Source organism: Chenopodium quinoa, unplaced genomic scaffold (genome assembly GCF_001683475.1).
Source record: "Chenopodium quinoa cultivar QQ74 unplaced genomic scaffold, ASM168347v1, whole genome shotgun sequence".
In the NCBI taxonomy this organism is placed as follows: domain Eukaryota; kingdom Viridiplantae; phylum Streptophyta; class Magnoliopsida; order Caryophyllales; family Amaranthaceae; genus Chenopodium; species Chenopodium quinoa.
Genome location: NW_018745286.1, coordinates 3,640,256 through 3,661,205, shown reverse-complemented (window position 1 = coordinate 3,661,205; position 20,950 = coordinate 3,640,256). Strand labels below are relative to the sequence as shown.

The 20,950-nt window shown below is 33.9% G+C and overlaps 1 protein-coding gene and 1 long non-coding RNA gene across 2 annotated transcripts; one reads left to right on the top strand and one right to left on the bottom strand.

Annotated features, from left to right (window-relative positions):
• Positions 1-1,720: 1,720 nt before the first annotated feature.
• LOC110712055 (protein FAR-RED IMPAIRED RESPONSE 1-like) lies at positions 1,721-4,469 on the bottom strand. The gene is made up of 5 exons (XM_021890479.1): positions 4,431-4,469; positions 4,063-4,325; positions 3,620-3,997; positions 2,311-3,481; positions 1,721-2,212 (listed from the first exon to the last, which is right to left on the bottom strand). The coding sequence occupies exons 1-5, from the start codon at positions 4,467-4,469 to the stop codon at positions 1,721-1,723; spliced, it is 2,343 nt and encodes a 780-aa protein (XP_021746171.1).
• A 3,675-nt stretch (positions 4,470-8,144) lies between these two features.
• LOC110712005 lies at positions 8,145-11,387 on the top strand. Its single transcript, XR_002509487.1, has 4 exons — positions 8,145-8,628; positions 8,979-9,084; positions 10,144-10,206; positions 10,339-11,387. It is a non-coding gene; the product is annotated as an uncharacterized LOC110712005 (long non-coding RNA).
• Positions 11,388-20,950: the final 9,563 nt, after the last annotated feature.

Sequence of the window (20,950 nt, the reverse complement as noted above, 5' to 3'; positions counted from 1 at the left end):
GTGTCATATTTACGTGCACATTTGATGATGGTCATGCTTGTTGTTTTTATTGTCTGGATCGTAGAATCGACTGTTGTTGAACGAAGGAAAAGAAGAACATATTTGTAACAAGTATGCCAAATTTCTCTTGACCTTTAACCTGTCGAATATTCGAGCGGTCAGCAACTTACTCACATAGTTCAATAATATAGGTTTAAATGTGTTTTTCATGCATATGCGCTAAATTGTGCTTACGGCGTTGACATTGTCAATTAACCAGGTTTTTGTCCCAGTCCTCGAAGTTCCTCAAGATTCCCCTGGCAAGTCGCACTGGTGGTGCTTAGCATTACACATGAAGGCTCAACAGTTGTGGATGATAGATTTACCCTGACCCGTTCACCACACATGCCAAAGAGACTGATCTTCTAGTACTAAAACTAATGACTTTCATTCTAAACAAACATGGTATTTATTGGGACCATTTGGTAATGTGTAATGTGTTTGTCAAACTACAGCTTAGTGGCATTGACGTCCTTTTCCGACTCCGTGACCCAGCATGGAAGGCTGGTCAGCTACATTCTTGGAGCAGATGCACTGTTGAGATCTTAGAGCCAAAGGATAAGTAAGAACTTTTGTTTCCTTGTTTGCTTACTGTGCCAATAACTATCAGCCTACCTTTAAGGTCAAGAGAACGTATCTTCAGCTTTCATATTGATTGTTGTCCTCCAATATGCAGCCCATACTGCGGTGTTCTTATGCTGGCGTGTATTAAGTTCTTTGCCAGAAGATTCACCACGAGGTTTAGTGTGGTAGGTGGTGTATATATCTGTTTTTTGTGTGAAGATCTCTGGAATGGTTGGCTAAAGTGTTTGTTCTGTTCTTACATTTACAGGGGAAGATACCTAATGCTCGGGCAAATCTGTTCTTGGACGACGTACAATGTGAAGTGAACGAATTGAAAGACTTTCTGGGAGATGCAATTCCAGGTCCTAGGAAAACATCGTGAAAACTGTGATGTGTTGGTGTTTGTGGCCTGACAAACAATTGGAATATTGTCATTTACATTCCATTCCTCCAATGATGATCTTATTATGTACAATAATGTGTATTAACCGACTCGGTGTATATGTCTTTGTAGGACTATGGGTTGTGCTGTTTGAACTTGATCAGTTTGTGTTGTCTACACTAGATAGTATCCTGAATTTTGAGGTGTGCTATGTTATGCTTATTTTGCTTTTGTTTTTACTACTTTTGTTTTTACATGTTTACATGTAAAAACATGAAAATCAGAGATACTCAGAGCATTTAAAGTCTCGTTTTTTAAAAAGTGAATCAATTTACTCCGTCTTGAAAATGATCAAGACCTTGAACCTTTGTCTGTATATATATTCATCGCCTTGAAAATGATCTCAAAGACAAATGTGATGATTTTTCTTACATGTTTCAGATGCTTAACAGTTTTACAAACTATTGAAAAGAATATGCTCCCGTAATCTGTTTCTTCATATGCTCAAACAAACATTAAACCCCGTAATCTGTTTCTTCATATGCTCAAACAATAAACGGTTCTTCATATGCTCCCGTAACAACAAGCTACATTTTCTTCGTATTTAATCATGCTCAGAATCGAGTATATTAATTTAACGACACAACTCAAATGGTCACGAAATGGCCATTAGTTTATCAAGACGTTTCTACTTCACCTGTGACAGGTGCGATGTGTTCAATGTCATATAAATAATCACTGAGGTAGAAATGACATAAATTTAGTATTGAAACTTACAGGTAGCTTCCGAGAAGACGTATTTGCCTTCCCCTTCCCCTTCCCCTTTGTTGTCTTCCCCTTTGACATACCAGGTTCTGCCATTCTAGCCTTTTCCTGCATCCTCCTCCTAAACACCAGATCCTGCAACACCATTTCCTCCTCCTCAACACCTGCATCCTGCCCAACACCATTTGTTGCTGCATCCTCCTCAACACCATTTGCTGTTGCATCCTCCTCATCACCACCATTTCCAGCATCCTCCTCAACACCATTTCCTGCATTTGTTGTCTTCCCCTTTGTCTTACCGGGTTCTGCCATTCTTGCCTTTTCCTGCATCCTCCTAAATAACAGATCCTGCAACACCATTTCCTCCTCCTCAACACCTGCATCCTGCCCGACACCATTTGCTGCTGCATCCTCCTCCTCACCACCACTTCCAGCATCCTCCTCAACACCATTTCCTGCATGCTCTTGTATGATATAGATATAGATATAACAGCAGTCAGAAAATAATAACAGGAAAAGCAGTCAGACCCTTTAAATATTGAAGAAAGCATAAATCTTACCAGGCTAGGCTTCTTACTCGTGTTGGTTTTCTTGTAGCCAGTTTCAGCTAACGTTTTGTGCCTTGAACCCTTAGGCCTGCCCCTTTTCCTTTTCTTAATTATAGGGTCTTTGATAACAAGGTCCATGGCAGCTGGACAGGAGTCTACGGCAGTAGCATCAGGAGTAGGATTCCTAACTGAGAAAAACGTTCTGCCTTCAGTGGCTGATGACAATGTACTAACTACAGGAACAATTTCCTTACTCTTCTTGTCCCTACGCTCATTAACATCTAATTGAAGCTTCGATAGTGTTTCAATTACCATATGGACCGTTTGATCGTCCACCAAGGCAGCAGTTTCACATAAGGGCTCGAATATTCGCATCACTTTGTTGAATCTCTTCACATTTACCGTGTCCCCCGGATCATGGTAGGCCACCTTCACCCTAGTATGCTTCCGGGGTATGTCTTTCCTCCAACAGTCTACAATGTACTTCTCTGGTAGATCTTCAACCAAGTTTTCATCCAAAATCCTAATACAGTGTTTGCAAAGTATGCCACTTGTCTCAAACTTCCTACAGTCACACTGCACCTCCTTTGTCATTGGACAGAAAGTAACATTATAGGTTCTTCGCCTGTTTGTAATGACATCCTCACTCGCACCGGGAGGTACTATCCATACACGATCGACCCCCGAATACTGAATAAGGTTTTCAGACAAAACCTTCTCTCCACGGACGTTGCAATACATCATTCTTGTACACTCCTTTTGAACTTCTTGAAACTTGTTGTCCGTGTATAACTTTTGGAATATTTTTTCGACTTTGAATCCACTAACCAACCTCCTAAGGTACTTCGAGCAACGTGCATATGCACTCAGTTCATCTCGAACGCGTTGATCCAAGGCCATGCAATACTTTTGAGGAAACTCATGGAGTTTTGTTTTGCGGTTCACATAGCCGTAAAAAACCCGATTGATGCTCTCCACCCTTTGTGTGGTCTTCATACCGGCCCAAAAAAACTCCTTCACGTACGCAGGCACCCACATACGACTCTCTTTGCGTAGGCTCTGTAGCCATTCATTGTCCTCCAACTTATACTCAGCAATAAACTCTGCCCATCGGGTTTGGAACTCGTCGGGGTCAAAGCTCTCATACACCAGCTCTTTGAGGGGGTTGACGAACTCTTTGTAACTAGACAAAAATGATAGCAGCAGAACAGCAACAACAAGTTAACTTGTCTTTAATAAGGGAATCAGATTATTACGCCTTTCAAACTAATATCAAGACCTTGAAAATTGTAAAGCCAGGAGGAGGAATTTCACAACATACAGTGCACACTTGCCAAGTTTCTCAGGGATCTTGCTCATGATTTTCCATATGCACGAATGATGCACCGTGTTCGGCATGACTTCAGCAAGGGGCCTCCGCATAGCTGCCGCTTGGTCGGTCAATATGGCTTTAAGAGCTCGATTGTTCATGCAAGCTAACCACTGTCGAAATATCCACGCAAACGTATCGCAGTCTTCATGTGAAACAAGAGCACATCCCAACAACAACGATTGCCCATGGTGGTTCACACCAACAAAGTTCGCAAATGGGAGCTCGTACTCATTCGTTAGGTATGTTGCGTCGAAGCAAACCGCATCACCAAAGTCCTCATAAGCTACCCTACTTCTTGCATCCACCCACAACACATCCTTAAGCCTCCTTCTTCATCCAAGCGTTAAGCATGGAAAAAATTTTGGTTCCCGGTTGGCATTTTATCAAAGTACTCCATCATTGCCACTGAGTCCCCTCCAAGCATCTTTAACCGCCTAGCCTTGTATACCTCATGTTGTAAATCTTTTACTGTGAGATCCATGTTACCCTTTCGTTCGGTCGCCATGCAACTGTGTATTTGAGAAATTGGTACACCTTGCTCATAGAAATCTACAAGCCTCTTCTTCAATTCGGAGGTCATTTGCTTCATGCGGTACTCCTTCACAAGCTTAGAATTTGCCGGATCAATCCCGTGATTATGCTTTAGTTCCACGCTCTTCAACTCACACAAGCCATCTTCGTTAACTTTAGCATAAACACGGGCCTAACATTTGTACTTTTTCGAAGTCCTCTTCGTACCACTTAATTCATCCTCACATACCACCCCATCAACTAAACCACCTGAACCTCCAAGACCCATTACCTTTGCCCTCTTCTTCGCTTCCTCCTAGCCCTCATGTCGGGTTTTCCCCAACACTCACACTTCCACGTGACTTTGATTTTTTTTTATCCCCCGTCTTAGAATTTACACCTTGAGCCCTTGTCACTCCAAACCCCATCTGCTCAACATAGTCCTTATAGTAGGCTTCAACGTCTTGCCAAGACTGGAAAACCATCCCTTCCTTAGGCTCCTCAACAACTACAACTATTTCGTTGCTACCAACTACAGTGTGAGTCGTATGAATTGTTTCCACGGGGGATAAATACCTAACATCCATGTCAAGTGCACAACTACCTGCATCATCTACGTCTTCTATACCCTCCTCCATATGGACGTTACTCCGAAACTTAACTCCACTGTCACAATCACCAACACCAACCTCACTACCCCTTATAACGCTTTCTGTTTTCATTTCCATAATATCAATTTTCTCCAACACAAACAATTCACCCTTCAAAAAAAGAACACCAACATAATTACTACGATACAAATTAATACAGAACGCCAACATCATTATAATATAAAATTCAACACAAATCAACCAAACATGTTTTCACAGCACACGTTCAACCCAACACAGAAATACAACCAATCGACACAAATCAACCAACCAATTGAACAACCAACACAACCAATTTTCACATAACCTAACAAATCAACACAGGGGTTTTTTAAAAAACATACGAAACACGTTGTTTTCAAAAAGTAAAAAATTGCATTTTAAACAAAATCCTCCGGCCATTTCCGACAACCTCAACCCCATTTTAACAAAGGAAATAGTCCTTAAAATCTAATTACTTTCCAAAATTATTCCGATTTCGGTCGAAATTATGAATTCAATTTCATGAATTTTGGGCGCATGGACACCAACAGAACAAAACTCACGACTACAACTAGCGACGATAAAATAGATCAGAAAAATACCCCGTAATTCAAAGATGTCCGTGATTTTTCAACAGGGTATGTACAATTCGGCGATGTGTGAAGAACAGAAAACTACCTGCTAATTCTCTGAACAAGCTTCTGGGTATGTGAATATTTTCCCGCCAAAACGTGAGGAAGTTAACGCCATCCCTCCAACAAATTGACGGAAGGATGTCCCCACTCAACAATAGGTACACTAAGCAACTTGACACATAGACGAATCCAACTCAACAACTCAGGAAGTGGAAAACTTCCACTTAATTTCCGAAATGCCACTGTGAGTAACAAATTTGTTACTCACAGTGAGTAACAGGGAATTCGCCGTATTCTAGTTGATAAATATAAAAAGCTTCAAATGTCTAGTAAATCAATTACAAATTTCATTATACAAGGAGACTATATAATTCACAATATGTTTTGTATTACAATAGTTTTGTGAAATTTTAGTCGTTGAATTTTGGATTGGAGAGAGTTCCATACAGAAATTTCATTAATGAAGTTTCAATTCGAATATCACTCTTTTTTTAGTTGATAACAATGAAGTTTGTTCCATTTGGTGGAAGCCGACTCCATTTATTTCATGTAAACACCAACTCCATTTGCTTTAATGTCGAAGTTGGTAATTATTTAGGTGTGTAATTGCCACTAAACATATTGCAATTTTAATTGACAATACACCTAAATAATTGTTGTAAAACTTTAATACAAACTATGTTTCTGATGAAGTAAATTTAACCGCTAGCTACATATTTGTATTAAAGAATACCTTTTAGGGATACATTAGCTTCGAATTTGATGCTAATTTCCCATATTAGCAATAACTTTGATGCTAAGTGTAGATTCATAGGTTATATGATGCAATGGTATTTTGAGGTAAGCTGTTATTGATCTCTGGTTGATAAGAGGAAGGTGGGAGCTATTATTTTTTTGACTTGATTTTTGAGACATTTCCTAAGTTAGGTAATGAGAAGTAGATGTATATGGGTTTAAATTATATTTAGAGATGGTTTTTTTATCCCTTTTGGTATTGTGTAGTTGGATAGGGTAGATATCAAGTTTTGTATATATAGTCAGAATATAAGTATAATTGGATAGGGCACATTTCCATATATTTTATTGGTTGTATTTAATAATGACGTAGATTCCAAAAGATTTTCTTTTACTTTGTAACGTTTGTAGATTATGTTTAGTGATTGCTTAAAGATTTTCTTTCAGATTCATTATATATGGTATAGATTCTTGAAGATCGTGTTCAGTGAATTGTTTGAAAAAGTTGATTAATCAATATACAGGTTTGCTGATCAGAGTTAATAGTTGAAGAGGACATGTTTGTGCCTAAATAATGCTTACTTACTAAATTTATTAAAGCTTTGTTTTGAATGATTTTTTTTAGTGCTTTAAGATTATGTGCAGCTTTGTCAAAAAAAAAAAAAAAAAAAAAAAGATTATGTGCAGCACTTTGTAGATCTGTTCAATTTTTGTTTTGTTTTTTCTTTGGTTGAAGGTTGTGGAGTGGAATCATGTTATAGTAGTGGAATCTGATTTATTAAGGCTGTGCTTGAAGTTTGAATTTTCCAAGCTTTGTAATGTTTGTAGATTAAGGCTATGCTTGAAGTCTGAATTTTTTGAATTAGTGAGGTGGAATCATATTGTAGTAGTGGAATCTTATTGACTACAAGTGGAATACGCTGTGATGATAAACAATTGGTTAATTTTAATTAATTGCGTACTCAGAACAACTTAAAGATCAATAGCAATTCTAAACTTTTTAAACATACTATAGTGTTTCTTATTGCTATGTTATTTTTTATTATTTAATACAAGAAACACTATTAATCTTTATCCCAAATAATGCACAGCTAATCTGAGTATATGCTGCTATATTATTTTTTATTGTTAAGCATAGTCAAAACAGCATAAACAAAGAAAATTTGTGCTTCACCAGCATAAAGAACAATAAAGAGGCTTCACATTATCTGTGGGCTGAAAAGGGTGCTTTTATGCTGCATAGATGCTTTTGTTTTTGCTTACTTTGTATTATGTACCTGCTACATCATGCACATTTTTTTTATTGCTGTATTGATCAAAATTGGAAGCCTTGACAGTTTACTAGTGATGCTTTTATTTGTTGGAGATTCACATCGCTACAGCTTTTGAATATGTGATTGTTGTTCTATAATTTTTTTAATTCAAATTTGTGCTGTTAAATTCTTTTTTTTTTTTTTTTTGATTTGATGTTCATTTTAGAACACTTGGTTTGTGTGATTAGTTTGAGTTTAGAATAAAAGGATGGTAAACTTAACTTGTAGCTGATATTTCAATGAGTATTTATGTTAGGCCACTTGTTTTCTTAGAGATTTGATATCATTTAAAAGAGCTCAATACTCTTAAAAGCCATTAAAAATTATACTTAAATCAATTGATAATGGGGTAAATTAATTTACTGAAATTTCACACAAGTTTTCATCAGTAGCCTTCTTATTGCAATTGTTCTGGTTTTCTTTGGTACTTATAATTTGTCAAGGCTTTAATTATAATCTGAATCCTATACTTTACAACTTTAAGAAAAGGAAACTTTAATCATGTTTTGCATTACTGCCATTGTTAATAGTGCTGAAAAAGGGTGCTTTAATCATAAATTGAAGTATGCTATGAGACTTGTTGTAATTTAAATGCTTTAATCAGAAATTGATATATAAGTATGCAATTTTTATAAACTGTAGTAGCATACTTACTGTAAAAGGTTCTATGCTACAGCAAAAAGTAATGGCTATATACTTTTAGAGCCTATAAAAGGAAAGAATTAGTCATTTTATTCAGCACTTTAATTAGCTCAATACTACCAGTTTTAAATAAGTTGAGTTTCTTCTTTCTAGTTTTATACAATCTTTAATTTCTTCTACATCTCCAAGCCTTATAAACTGATATTAATCATTTCATAGTCTAACAACTTTATCATGGTTATAGTAAGTGTATTACCTCAAACATTTCTACTTTTAAGCTATTATAAAGCTCAAAAACACATAAACACATCAAGATTGAAGTATCTTATTTTTCAACAGAATAGACTTCTGAAAATCCGATAGATATGTTTCTATCACTTATCATAATTTTAAATCAACGATGAAGTTGATGCTAGTGGCTAAAGCCGACGATGAAGTTGATGCTAGCCTCCGCCAACCTTCTTGTACTACTATTCTAACATATATAAGAGGTAGGCCAGTAGCATGATGTGTGGCGGTTCATGTAAATAGTTTTTTCCATACAATTTTTTTGTATTTAAAACTATTTACTTAATTACGTCGTTTTAAATATTTATTTTTCAAAGCGATGTAAAAACATAGCACATGCACTATTGTGTGAAGCGAATTTTTCTTTGACAACTATAATTTAATTATTGTTGTTGAAGATGCTACTTCAGCTCAGTTAAGAATATTTTTTTTTTGTTTATTTTTTTAGTTGGAATTTAAAGTGATTGATCACATTTTAAAGTCGTTTATGTATTATATTTCTAATTTACATTAATTATAGATAAAAAAATTTCTAACCGTTGAATATTTATAGTTAAAGGATCGCACAACAATCTCGCTATGATTTGGAAACAAGACTTGAAGGGCTTGAATTGATATTCTTTGGATCCCCTCAGATGTTGCTTGAGGCAAGGATTAGGGTACGTAGTCTTGGTGTTATTAAGCTTGGTTGTGAGAGGTTAATAATTACTTTAGACATTTCAGTGGACTTAGTGATTTAAGATTTATGCTTACAGATGTATTAATGGAAATTTATCTTTGATGTTCTGTAATTTGCGTTGTTTGTAATGTTTTTACCGTATTAATGGAGATTGGTGTGTGGTTATTTAATTCATTTATACCAACCTAGAACTTCATTAACTTGTGTAATGAATAATTTTATATAGCTTTTTATTTTTAGAACCATCTTTACTTATCAGATGAAAAAAACTTTCAGCAAGTATGCTTTTGAAATAAGTTTGTTAAGAATATCCTGTATAATAATTAGCATTTTAAGAATGAATTAATCAAAGACTTGTTGTTGAGTTGATTTTGAACAATCACTTATTAAGTTGTACGTATTAGCTATGGCTTTTTTTTTGGTATATCTAGTCTTTAAACCTGCATAAATTCTTTCTTTTTTGTTCTATATAATTTCTGCCTTTTCTGATATTTATTTAATTAGGTAGTCAGTTGATTTTATAATAGATCACATGTCTACAGTTCAAAAGGTAAGCAAGAGAATAGCATTGTGGTATTGTCCTTATTTCTAGTCTTTAATCTTGTTGTATAAAAGACAAGGTTAGCTGTTTAATAATGCTGGACTGTATTAGCTGTGGGATTTATCTTACTCTATCAAAGATGGTACTCCCTCCGTGTTTTAATAAGTGTTACAGTTTGACCAAACACGTATGTCAAGACACAACTTTGACCATTAATTTATCTATTCATGTATAACTAAAACTATAGGAAAATTGATATTATGAAAGTATACGTTATAATGAATCTAATGAGTATTATACAATAACATTTGTTTTTTTTTATATATTAGTAAATTAATCAAGTCAAAACCATTAGGTGAATAGTGAAAAAAGTCAAACTGTAATACTTATTAAAACACGGAGAGAGTATGTCATTTTTTATACTAATTATGATCATATAGCTATATGTTTCTGTGTTTATGTTGCTATTAATATTTATTCTTTTTAATTCTGTATTAGGAGAATAATGATACTTTAATGAAATGGGAGATAAGAGTTGGAGAAGAACATCAGAAAGACATAGTATGTTTTTTTTCTCATGTTAAATAAGTTGTGGAACAATGTTCTTTATTTTTGGTTTTTGATGAATTGTTTATGTACTATTGTTTAGAAAATTCTAATTCATTTTTTATGATATTTTAACTGATCATCAAGGAGGGGGAATCCGTGGTACAGAAGGGTTGTCATGGGATGTTGTTATTAGGAAAAGCTATGCTCGGAATATGATCACTGGTATGTATATTGAACAAGGATGGGAGCACTTTATTTCTGATAATGATATTGAAGTTGGTGACACTTTGATAATGTACCATAAAGGTGAAGGTGTTTTTCACACTAAGTTATTTTCTTCAAGTGGTCAAGAGAAGACCTATCTCAATGTACCAACTACTGTAACAAATGTAATTTGAAGGAGACTCCCCTTTGACTGTTTCATAATTGGATGGCCTGTTAAATCTTATGCAGCTTGAACACCCTGAACCTTCTTTCAAGTATATATTAGATATTTAGAGCATCTATCAAGGAATCATTGTAGGTGACTTCTTTATAATAACTCATATTTCATATTTATTTTTAAGCAATCTAACTCGAAAACTTTGGTGTTTGGTATACTTAGGCAGGAAGTTTCAGTTTCGTTTACTTCGCTCCATTTCTCACATTTACAAGGTTGTACTGTTGTGTTACTCCGTCATAGAAATAGGCAATGGTGTGTTGAGCTACATATAAAGCGGAGAAGAAATGGGATTTCTGAGTGCTCACTTAGCAATAGTGTTAACTTATTTTATGAAGAGCAGCGTATAGTTGCGGGAGTAGGTACTGTGGTGCTCTATCGACAAGGCTATCCTCTCTTGTTTGAATTATTACTTGGACCAGTTTAGCTGCTCTAGTATAGTAGATTATTAGTCTGCATTTGTTCTATTGGAATTGCAATATCATGTAAAATAATTATCAAGTTTTGAATATCGTTGTTGCAGCCAGTTTTGCAATTCTGATCAGGTTATTCTACCTAATTAATCACTTTAAGTTTGTAGCTCTGTATATTTTTCACTGTTACTGAGGTTGTTTTAGTTTGGTAATGATTTTCTGAATTGGTTGTGTTTGAGTTGTTTTAGTTTGATGCAGTTGTTTTAGTTTGAAAGTCCACTCTGTTTTATTTTTGTATCAGTTCTATTACTTTGATTTGTTTATTTTGCTTTTTTCATGAGCTTTATGCTATATATAACTAGAAAAAAGAATATAGACCAAAGTCAAGCTAAAAAACTTAGTACAGTAGCACATGTAACCAACTTTAATATATATATATATATATATATATATATATATATATATATATATATATATATATATATATATATATATATATATATATATATATATATATATATATATATATATATATATATATATATAGGGGAGGGATCCGGTAAGAACCCCTCCTTATATAAGAACCCTAGTTATATAAGAACCAATCTCAGCCGTAGGATTAAGGTAATTTAGACGGTTAAGATTAAAACACGTATTTTTCCTTATACCCTCTACCAACCGATCAAAATTTTCTCTCTCCTCTAACTTTCTCTCTCTTCGTGTTCATCACATTCTCTCTCTGCAAACCCCAAAAATCTCCATAGAAATTGCAATTTGAAGGATTTTCGACTCAGGTTTGTTTTTTTTTTCGATTTTGTTCAAATTTCCATGAACTTAGCATGATGTTCATAGATTTTGCGATTTTTTGATTTGATTTTTGCGATTTTATGTTTCCGATTTTTTGATTTGATTTTGCGATTTTGTGATTTGATATTTGCGTTTTTCTGTTTTGATTTTAATGAATTTCGCATGGAGTTTGATTTTTTTGAGTTCGATTTTTTCAAATTTCGCGTTCGAATTTAGGGTTCTTTTTTTGCGGATTTAGGATTCTAATTTAGGGTATTCGAATTTAGGATTTAGGATTCAACACACAACAAACCGCTTGTTTTCTCTCTTTTTTGTGCAATAGTGTGTATAGCACAATGATTATATTAGTGGCTTTGCAGCCATTTTTCCCTGCTTATATTCATTGTTGTAATGTTCTGTATCAATTTTGATTCATTGATTAAATATATCAGGTTTTGGGTAATTAAACTCGTGTTATTAAAATTGAAAAACATTTATTTTTTTCCTTTTTTTGTTGGTCATTAGTTCAGTTCATAGCAGTAGTCATCCAAATTATGGTGTAACAACTACTTGTGTATAATGCCTACCCCGATACACTCAAGAATAAGAATAAGTTCTGTTAAAAATTGTTTGTTAAGTAAACAATTCAGGCTAAACAAAACTTTTAAACTCGATTAATGAGCAAGCATAGCTTGAACAACTTGGCATTACTTGTTCTGCTTGCATCAATTCGTCATGTCTAAAAACAAATCTGGCTTATTCTCTATGTTCTATTTTTTCTTATTTTTGCGGATCTATAGTTCGAATTTAGGGTTCAATTTTTGCTGATTTTTTCGAATTTTGATTTCGAAATTGGTGATGTTGGTGCGATTGCCCCTGCTTGTAGGGGTTGTGGTGTGGTGGTTGATTTATGCAACAGCAGCTAATTGGTTAGGGGTTGTTGGTTGTGAACTTGTGATTGCAGGGCTGAAAATAAACTTTAGAACATAGGTAGAAAAAATTTGGAACATAGAAAAAAATTAGAACATAGGTTGAAATAATTTAGAACATGGTGTTGATCTTTCCACGTTGTTCTTGTCGATATGTTTATAGAATGTCAATGTTATGATCTAAAATACACTTTTAAGATACGCAAGCAACTGACATAGCTTAGCATGTTCTAAACTCTTTTTAAGCATGTTCTAAACTCTTTTAGAACATGGTGTTGATCATTGTGGAAATATATGAAGTAACCAGCATTATTCGTTCAACACTTCTGGTTATTCTCCATTTTGTTTTATGGGAAGTTTTGAAGCTACATGTGGTGCTCTTCCATTCTGGTCTAGACTGGTCCTCTTCTCTTTTGTGAACTATAATGATTTGGTGTTGACTGTTGTTGCCTAGCTGGGTTTGCTCTTTTCTGTTTCTTGCTCCTATCTGTGTCCTGCTCCAGCTTTCCTGCTTTGTGCTGTTATGTGCAGCTGTTGCTTGGTGTGCAGGCTGGCTTTCTCTGTTTCAGGCTGCTGTTTGTGGTGCTGGTTCAGGCTGTGATGCCTGCCTTGCTGTGTGTTGCTAGCTGTTTCCTGGTGTTGCTGGTGCTGTTCTTGGTGTTAGCAGCCTAGTCTCCTGCTAGCTGCTGTTTCTTTGTGCTGTGTTGCTGTCTGGTGCTGCAGCTGGCCTTCTGGGCTCGGGTTGTTGCTGTTGTCCGTTTGGTGGTGCAGCTGGTCTGCTGAGGTCTGTTTCTGGTTGCTGCTGCTGTTGTAGGTTGGTGCTGCTGGTTCCACTTGCTGCTGCTGTTTCTGCTTGCTGTTATTGCTGTTTCCTGTTTTTGTTCGGGTTTTTTTTGGCAGTTTCTAGGCGTTGGTGTTTTGGTTTCTATTTGTTATTTTATCTTTGGCCTTTTCTTTTGTTCCCCATTTCTGGCAATAATAAAGAGTATAGTTCATTCTATATTATGGGACTGCTTTAGCCTTCATTTTTGTGTTGTCGATATTCTTCGCATTCAACTGTCTTGTTTTGGTAGGACAATAAGCTGGTGCATTCGAAAGTCTGAGCCTCTTATTGGAATTCCAATGGTTAAGGTGATGACTTCCCGTCTTGGGTCAGTAAACACAATGAACTGTCAATTAAACTTTCAGTTGTGTGTTGCAGGGATTATGCTCATTCAGGAGCGGCATGTTTAATTATGCTTAACTAAACCTAGATTATGTAACGGTAATGACACGATTGGAGCATTGTCTCATATTAGGGAAAGGTTAATTCACGGCTAACCTTTGATTCAAATACACCTAATTCCTACATTGAGTGCCGTTACTTACTCGTTACATTCTACTATCCCAAATTTTGCACAAATTATTGACATTGTTACTAATAAAACTTTAGAACATAGTTAGTAAAAATTTAGAACATAGAAAAGAAAAACAACTTTAGAACATAAGTAGACTAAATTTAGAATATAGGCAAAAGAATTTAGAACATAGGTAAAAGAATATTTAGAACATAGGAAAAAAAAAAACTTTAGAACATAGGTAGAAAAAACTTTAGAACATAGGTGTAGAATATACGAACAACTTTAGAACATAGGAAAAATTTGGAACATAAGAAAATGATTTGCAACATAGTAAAAATTTAGAACATAGGAATATAGAACATTGGGAAAAAAAAGATCATAGGAAAAAAAATTGGAAATTTAGAATATTGGGAAAAAAAAAGAGCATAGAAAATAAGTTTAGAACATATACTAAAAATTTAGAACATACGGTGAAAAAAATTAGAACATAAGGTAAAAATTTAGAACATATGATAAAGTTTAGAACATAGATAGAAAAAATTTAGAACGTACGGAAAAAAAAATAGAAAATAGGTAGAAAAAATTTTGAACATAGGATAAAATTTAGAGCATACAGAAAAAATTTAGAGCATATGAAAAAAATTTAGAACATACGAAATAAATTTAGAACATAGACAAAAAAATTTGAATATAAGATATATATTTAGAACATGGACAGAAAACTTTAGAACATAAACAATAAAATGTAGAACATAGGAAAATAGTTTAGAACATACATATATTTAGAGCTTAGATTGAAAAATTTAGAGCTTAAGCAATAAATTTTAGAACATATGCAAATAATATTTAGAACATATGATAAAACCTATTAGCTCAATTGGAAGAGCATTATGCAAATGCATAGAGGATGTAGGTTCAATTCCTTCATAGGTTATCTTTATAAATAACTAAAAAAAACTTCAAATGTTTTTTTTTTAAAAAAAAATCCAATAAAACAAATTAAATTAGCACTAAGTTATATGAGCAGAAAATAAGTAGACTAAATTTTGAACATAGGAAAAAAAAAACTTTAGAACATAAGTAGACTAAATTTAGAACATAGGAAAAAACAAATTTAGAACATAGGTAAAAGAATATTTAGAACATAAGAAAAAAAAAAAAACTTTAGAACATAGGTAGTAAAAATTTAGAACATAGGAAAAAACAAACTTTAGAACATAAGTAGACTGAATTTAGAACATAGGCAAAAGGTAAAAGAATATTTAGAACATAGGAAAAAAAACTTTAGAACATAGGTAGAAAAAATTTAGAACGTAGAAAACAAAACTTTAGAACATAAGTAGACTAAATTTATAACATAGGGAAAAAAAATTAGAACATAAATAGACTAAATTTAGAACATAGGAGTAGGCAAAAAAATTTAGAACATAAAAAAAGAATTACAGAAATGCCATTACTAAAGAAACTTTAGAACATAGGTAGTAAAAATTTAGAACTTAGGAAAAAAAAAACTTTAGAACATAAGTAGACTGAATTTAGATCATAGGCAAAAGAATTTAGAACATAGGTAAAAGAATATTTAGAACATAAGAAGAAGAAAAAAAAACTTTAGAACATAGGTTGGAAAAATTTAGAACATAGGAAGAAAAAAAAAAAAAAAAAAAAAAAAAAAAAAAAAAAAAAAAAAAAAAAAAAAACTTTAGTATATAAGTAGACTAAATTTGGAACATAGAAAAAAAAAATTAGAAAATAGGTAGACTAGATTTAGAACATAAGAGTAGGCAAAAAAATTTAGAACATAAAAAAAGAATTACAGAAATGCCATTACTAAAGGATGGTTTTAGATGGTTGGATCAAAACTAATAAATGGTTGAGATTGGTTCTTATATAAGATTGAGTTCTTATATAGAGGAGGGTTCTTACATGAGCCTTCCTCTATATATATATATATATATATATATATATATATATATATATATATATATATGGGATCATATGAGACCAAATCCGTTATGTGAGAACCCTTTTATATGTGAGGACTCATTATAACCGTTGGATCAATTACATCCAACGGCCACAATTAATCCCGGTCAAATGCGTTTTTTGTCTCTCCTCCTTCCTCTTTCACGCACAATTTTCTCTCTCCTCGTTCAAGTTTGTCCTTCCTCAGAAAATTGAAAATCCCAACAAAATTGAAAGATGTTAGAGAGAGAAGCAATACTATGGCAGTAGAAGAGCTTGAGAAATCAATGGCGGCAACTGAGATTGAAGACCAGAGAAAAGAAGATGATGATTTGGAGGAAGGTGAGATTATCGACGACAACTCAAACGCCGAAAAACCCTGCAAATCAATCGCAACAACTCATCCTTTTGAGAATGCTTGGACTTTTTGGTTCGATAATCTTACAGCTAAATTGAAACAAGCTGCTTGGGGTAGCTCGATTCGACCCATTTATACTTTCTCTACTGTTGAAGAATTTTGGAGGTTTGTCTTTTTATCTTTGTTTTTCAATTTTATTAATTTGATTGTGTATTTATTGAATTTGGTTGTTTGAATCTTTTTGTGATATGGGTGATTGAATTAGGGTTTTGATTTCATTTTCTTGGAGAAATGTTATGTGGGAGACTAAGGTTTTCTTGTGTGATTTTGTTTAGTTTGATTTCTTGTGTTAGTTTCTTGATTAATGTAGCTAATTGTTGATCATTATGCTTGGATTAAGAAAACGGGAGTGTTGAATTTGTGAATCAGGGTTAATGGTTTATGTGAACAACTTGATTTTTCGAGGCATTTGGTAGGATTAGTGAGGGTTTCTTGTGATATTTATGGGTTTAATAGTCTAATAGGATCAATTTTTCAACTGTCATTTGGTATATTGTTGATGATAATATTTAGGGGAAGAGAAGGATTTAGCTCTTTTAATCAAATTGGAGCATTCGTTTCGAATATTGGAAGAACCTTTTGTTACCGGAATACCGAGTTATTGGATCTGCTTGCAAGAACAATATCATAGGTCTATTGGATAAGTGACACTACTTGAGAAATTATTCATTGAATTTTGGCTGTTGATGAATATTACATTTCTGATATCCATGTTATTGATGTCTCAATATTACGTTTTGCTCATCAAAGTGCGCTAACTCATGCCTTTTAAATATAAGGGGTGGATGAAGTGATAAAGGTTTAATAGTGTAAAATTACGAAGTAGTTCATGTCGTAGGTTATAAAGAATCCATTTATCCTTGGTGTTATGAAAGATTCTGCTTCTGGTAACCCTAGTAAGGCCATAGATGAATTGCATCAGTCGCACTGGAATAAGTTGTTCAACCAGACAGATAGTTCTCTTTCCGAAGAAGAGAAACAACTAGTTAGTTAAGAAGAAGACGGTGATTTTGTATTACAATTTGAGCACTTTGTATATACTTCTTAAAAGTCATTTGCTAATATTTTATTTAGATGAAAGCAACTAAAATTACTCGTATTTCACTTGTGGTAGGAATGCTCGCTGAACCAAGTAAATGAAATGATGCTTCATTGTGATCAAGGCCTGCAACATGTACATTGGAACGCTATATTTGAGATGCAGCATATGGGAATTGTATATAACAATTTAAGGTAGAGCTTTAGTCCTTGTCACTATTGCTTTAATGAGAGTATATGTTCATTTCATTCAGCTATATATCTGATTACTGCTTACTTTAGATTAAACTGATTTAGCATGTGAAGATGTGATTGCTTATTTTTACTTGATAACTTCCTATGCTACTGATGCGTGCTTTGGTTCTTATATGTATTCGATCTGCAAAAATTGTTTCCTCTGTTTTGCTAGAGAATTCTACTTTGGTTGCTATTGATAATTGGCTCTATTGACTGAGAATTGGTTCATCAGTTGCATTCAAAACTTTGATTATATAATGCTTAAATTGGAAGCAAGAATCGTAGGCATGAAAATAAGAGCTTGCTTGGCATATTTGAGAAAGTGTTTTTATTGACCTTAGGAGAATTGTAGGCATAAATATAAAAGAAAATGATCTGTCAGTAAAAAAAAAGTCTTATTTGGGGTGTAAATGATGTGCTAATGCTTGCATCACATGGCTCAAGGAAATTCGTCAATCCTTGCATTGTGGGGTGATGTTTGGTTGTATATTCGAATTTGTAGCTTATAGGATGTAAACTCTATTGCCTCTCGTTGTCTTAGTTCTTTTTTTGTTAAAACCTTTTGTTCCACAACAATATTTGTCTCGGTTAATTTTTTACAGAGGTTAAAGAAGTAGAGAAGAGCTAGTAGAAATGTTTTTGATGAAACAGTGAGTGAACAAAATGAGGACTAATAGTGTAAGCTACAGTTTTTTTAAAAAGGTTTTTTTTTTTTTTTTTTTTTTTTTTTTTTTTTTGCAAAACCTGGTTAGCAGCTGGCGTTTCTTTAGCTTTCCAAAATTGTTTTGGATGTGATGATTTTTTAAGTTAACTTATGCCCATCAACTATTATTTGAATGGTCAGATTTAAAATTTATTAAGGTATGCCTTTTCTTCTTTTGACTACAGATCAAAGATTAATGATCCAGAGAAAGAGCTATCTGTGAGAGCAGCTGCAGTTTCTATATACTCGACGTGCAACTTTCTATCTTCAAGGGAAAACGTCAGCTGCTGCTGATCGTTCCTCACAACTTCTCTAAATCCCTTGTTTTCAATTATAGTAATCTTTTTTTTCCCCTCCCTTTTTCTCTCATAGTTCGAGGAGATCCTCTGATCTCCATGTGCATTTATCAATCTGTGCTAATGGAGGCAAGTGAACAACCTTAGACCTACATGAACTTATGTGGCGAATCTGTGAGTCAGCTTCCTATAACTCCATTGTGTTATTATTGAGATTTTTGAAATGAGCAAAGAAATACTTGTTGATTTTGATGAATGATTAAAGAATGTTTGCTCATTTGACAAATGAGCAACTAAGTTTTTGCTCATTTGTTAAATTAGCGACTAAGTATTTGCTCATTTGACAAATGAGCAACTAATTATTTGCTCATTTGACAAATGAGGAACTAACTATTTGCTCATGTGCTAAATGAGTAAAAAAAATGATTGCTCATTTCCCAAATGATCAAAAATTTGATTGCTCATTTCCCAAATGATCAAATAAATGTTTGCTTATTTTACAAATGAGTAACTAATTATTTGCTTATTTGACAAATGAGCAAACCAATGGTTGCTCATTTCACAAATGAGCAAAAAAATGCTTGTTGATTTAATGAATGATTAAAGAAATGTTTGCTCATTTGACAAATGAGCAACTAATCATTTGCTCATTTGACAAATGAGCAACTATGTTTTTGCTCATTTGTTAAATTAGCATCTAACATTTGCTCATCTGTTTACTTTGATTTCTTGTGTTAGTTTCTTGATTAGCGTAGCTAATTGTTTAGTTTGATTTTTGGGCTATTTACTGAAAACCAGAAGCCTGGACCTGTTGCTGAGAGGAACTTTTGGTTGTTTAGGCCCGACTTCACCACTATCTACGATATTGGTGTTCTGAAGACTGAACAAAAGGTAAGTAACCTTCATCAGTAATGTTTTCTTCCTAGCTGTTTCTATTGCTTTTGTAGTTTAACATTCATGATACACAGATTAAATTAGTTTATAGTGCCGACTCTAAGAAGAAATTTAGTCCTTTCTTTCCATGTAGTAGATTGTTAAACTTTGTTAGTGTGATTCATAGCTTAAATCTCAGTTAATAAGAACCAGGAACAACCGGATTTTGTTCATGCTTGCTTAGTTTTATCTTTGGATTTATAACATTTCATTACTTGATCAATAAGTCCTAAAGAGGAATCATGATAAACTGTCACTAAAATTTAAGAAATAATAGTACTAAGCCAGCTAGAAATGTTTGATAGAGATACACCTTGAGTTAGAATTGCCCATTACATTCATTTTTCGTGCATTATGGATTCTTGGAGTGAAACGAAGAGCCATATGTAAATGAGATAAATGTGCGTGAATGATATTGTACTAATGTACTTCGACTATCCCTCTCAACCTCTTATCATGTCTCATGTCTGAAGTTATTTATAGTTTCGAATCACAATATATCATGATGATCTAAATATTCGATGTTTCCTTGGCTTGCAGTCTCAGACGCGTCCTAGTCTTGTAGGGCCACCAAAATTGACTGCTCGGCCTGCTGGACTTGGCCCTGCTAAAGGATGGTGTGTGCTTAAACAACAGGCCACTGATGCACAACTGCATTCCAACATCAATTACGTCTACAGCCAAGGAGTTGATTGTAAACCCATTCAACCAGGCGGTGCTTGTTACAATTCAACCTAAACAATGCTAAGGCTCACGCGACCTATGCCATGAACACATTCTACCAGACCAAGGGTCGCCAACCCTACCACTGTGACTTCTCCTCTAACCAGAATCCAAATAAGTATCAAGGCTCCTCTATACATATTTCTATGTGCTAATTAATAATGACATGTTTTGACTCCTGATCCAGAAAAGCCTAATTTGAAGATTCTCTATGATACGTAGATTGATCTAAGTTTTAGACCTCATACTCTCATATCAACCGTCTTTTTTTTTTGCTAAACTGAAATATTAATGATTAAAATCGATTTAAGCTAGTTTAGTTGTTAATCAAGACTATTTTTTGATCGATTTACTAGTTTACTTGTCATACATATGTAGCCAGCCTACCGATTAAAATTAAATTCTACTTGATAACTAAAAAATTTACAATTGACTTGAACAAGGCCTTAAACATGCTATCATATGTTAATTAATATTACGTTTTGCTCATCAAAGTGCGCTAAGTCATGCCTTTTAAATAGTTTGCTCATTTGACAAAT

Excerpts from the sequence above, each read along its gene's own strand:
- LOC110712055 (XM_021890479.1), bottom strand. The coding sequence starts at position 4,469 with ATGGGTCTTGGAGGTTCAGGTGGTTTAGTTGATGGGGTG. Across the intron at positions 4,326-4,430 it reads GTGGTTTAGTTGATGGGGTG|AGCGTGGAACTAAAGCATAA; the intron begins GTATGTGAGGAT and ends TGTGAGTTGAAG. Across the intron at positions 2,213-2,310 it reads CGAGTAAGAAGCCTAGCCTG|CATGCAGGAAATGGTGTTGA; the intron begins GTAAGATTTATG and ends ATCATACAAGAG.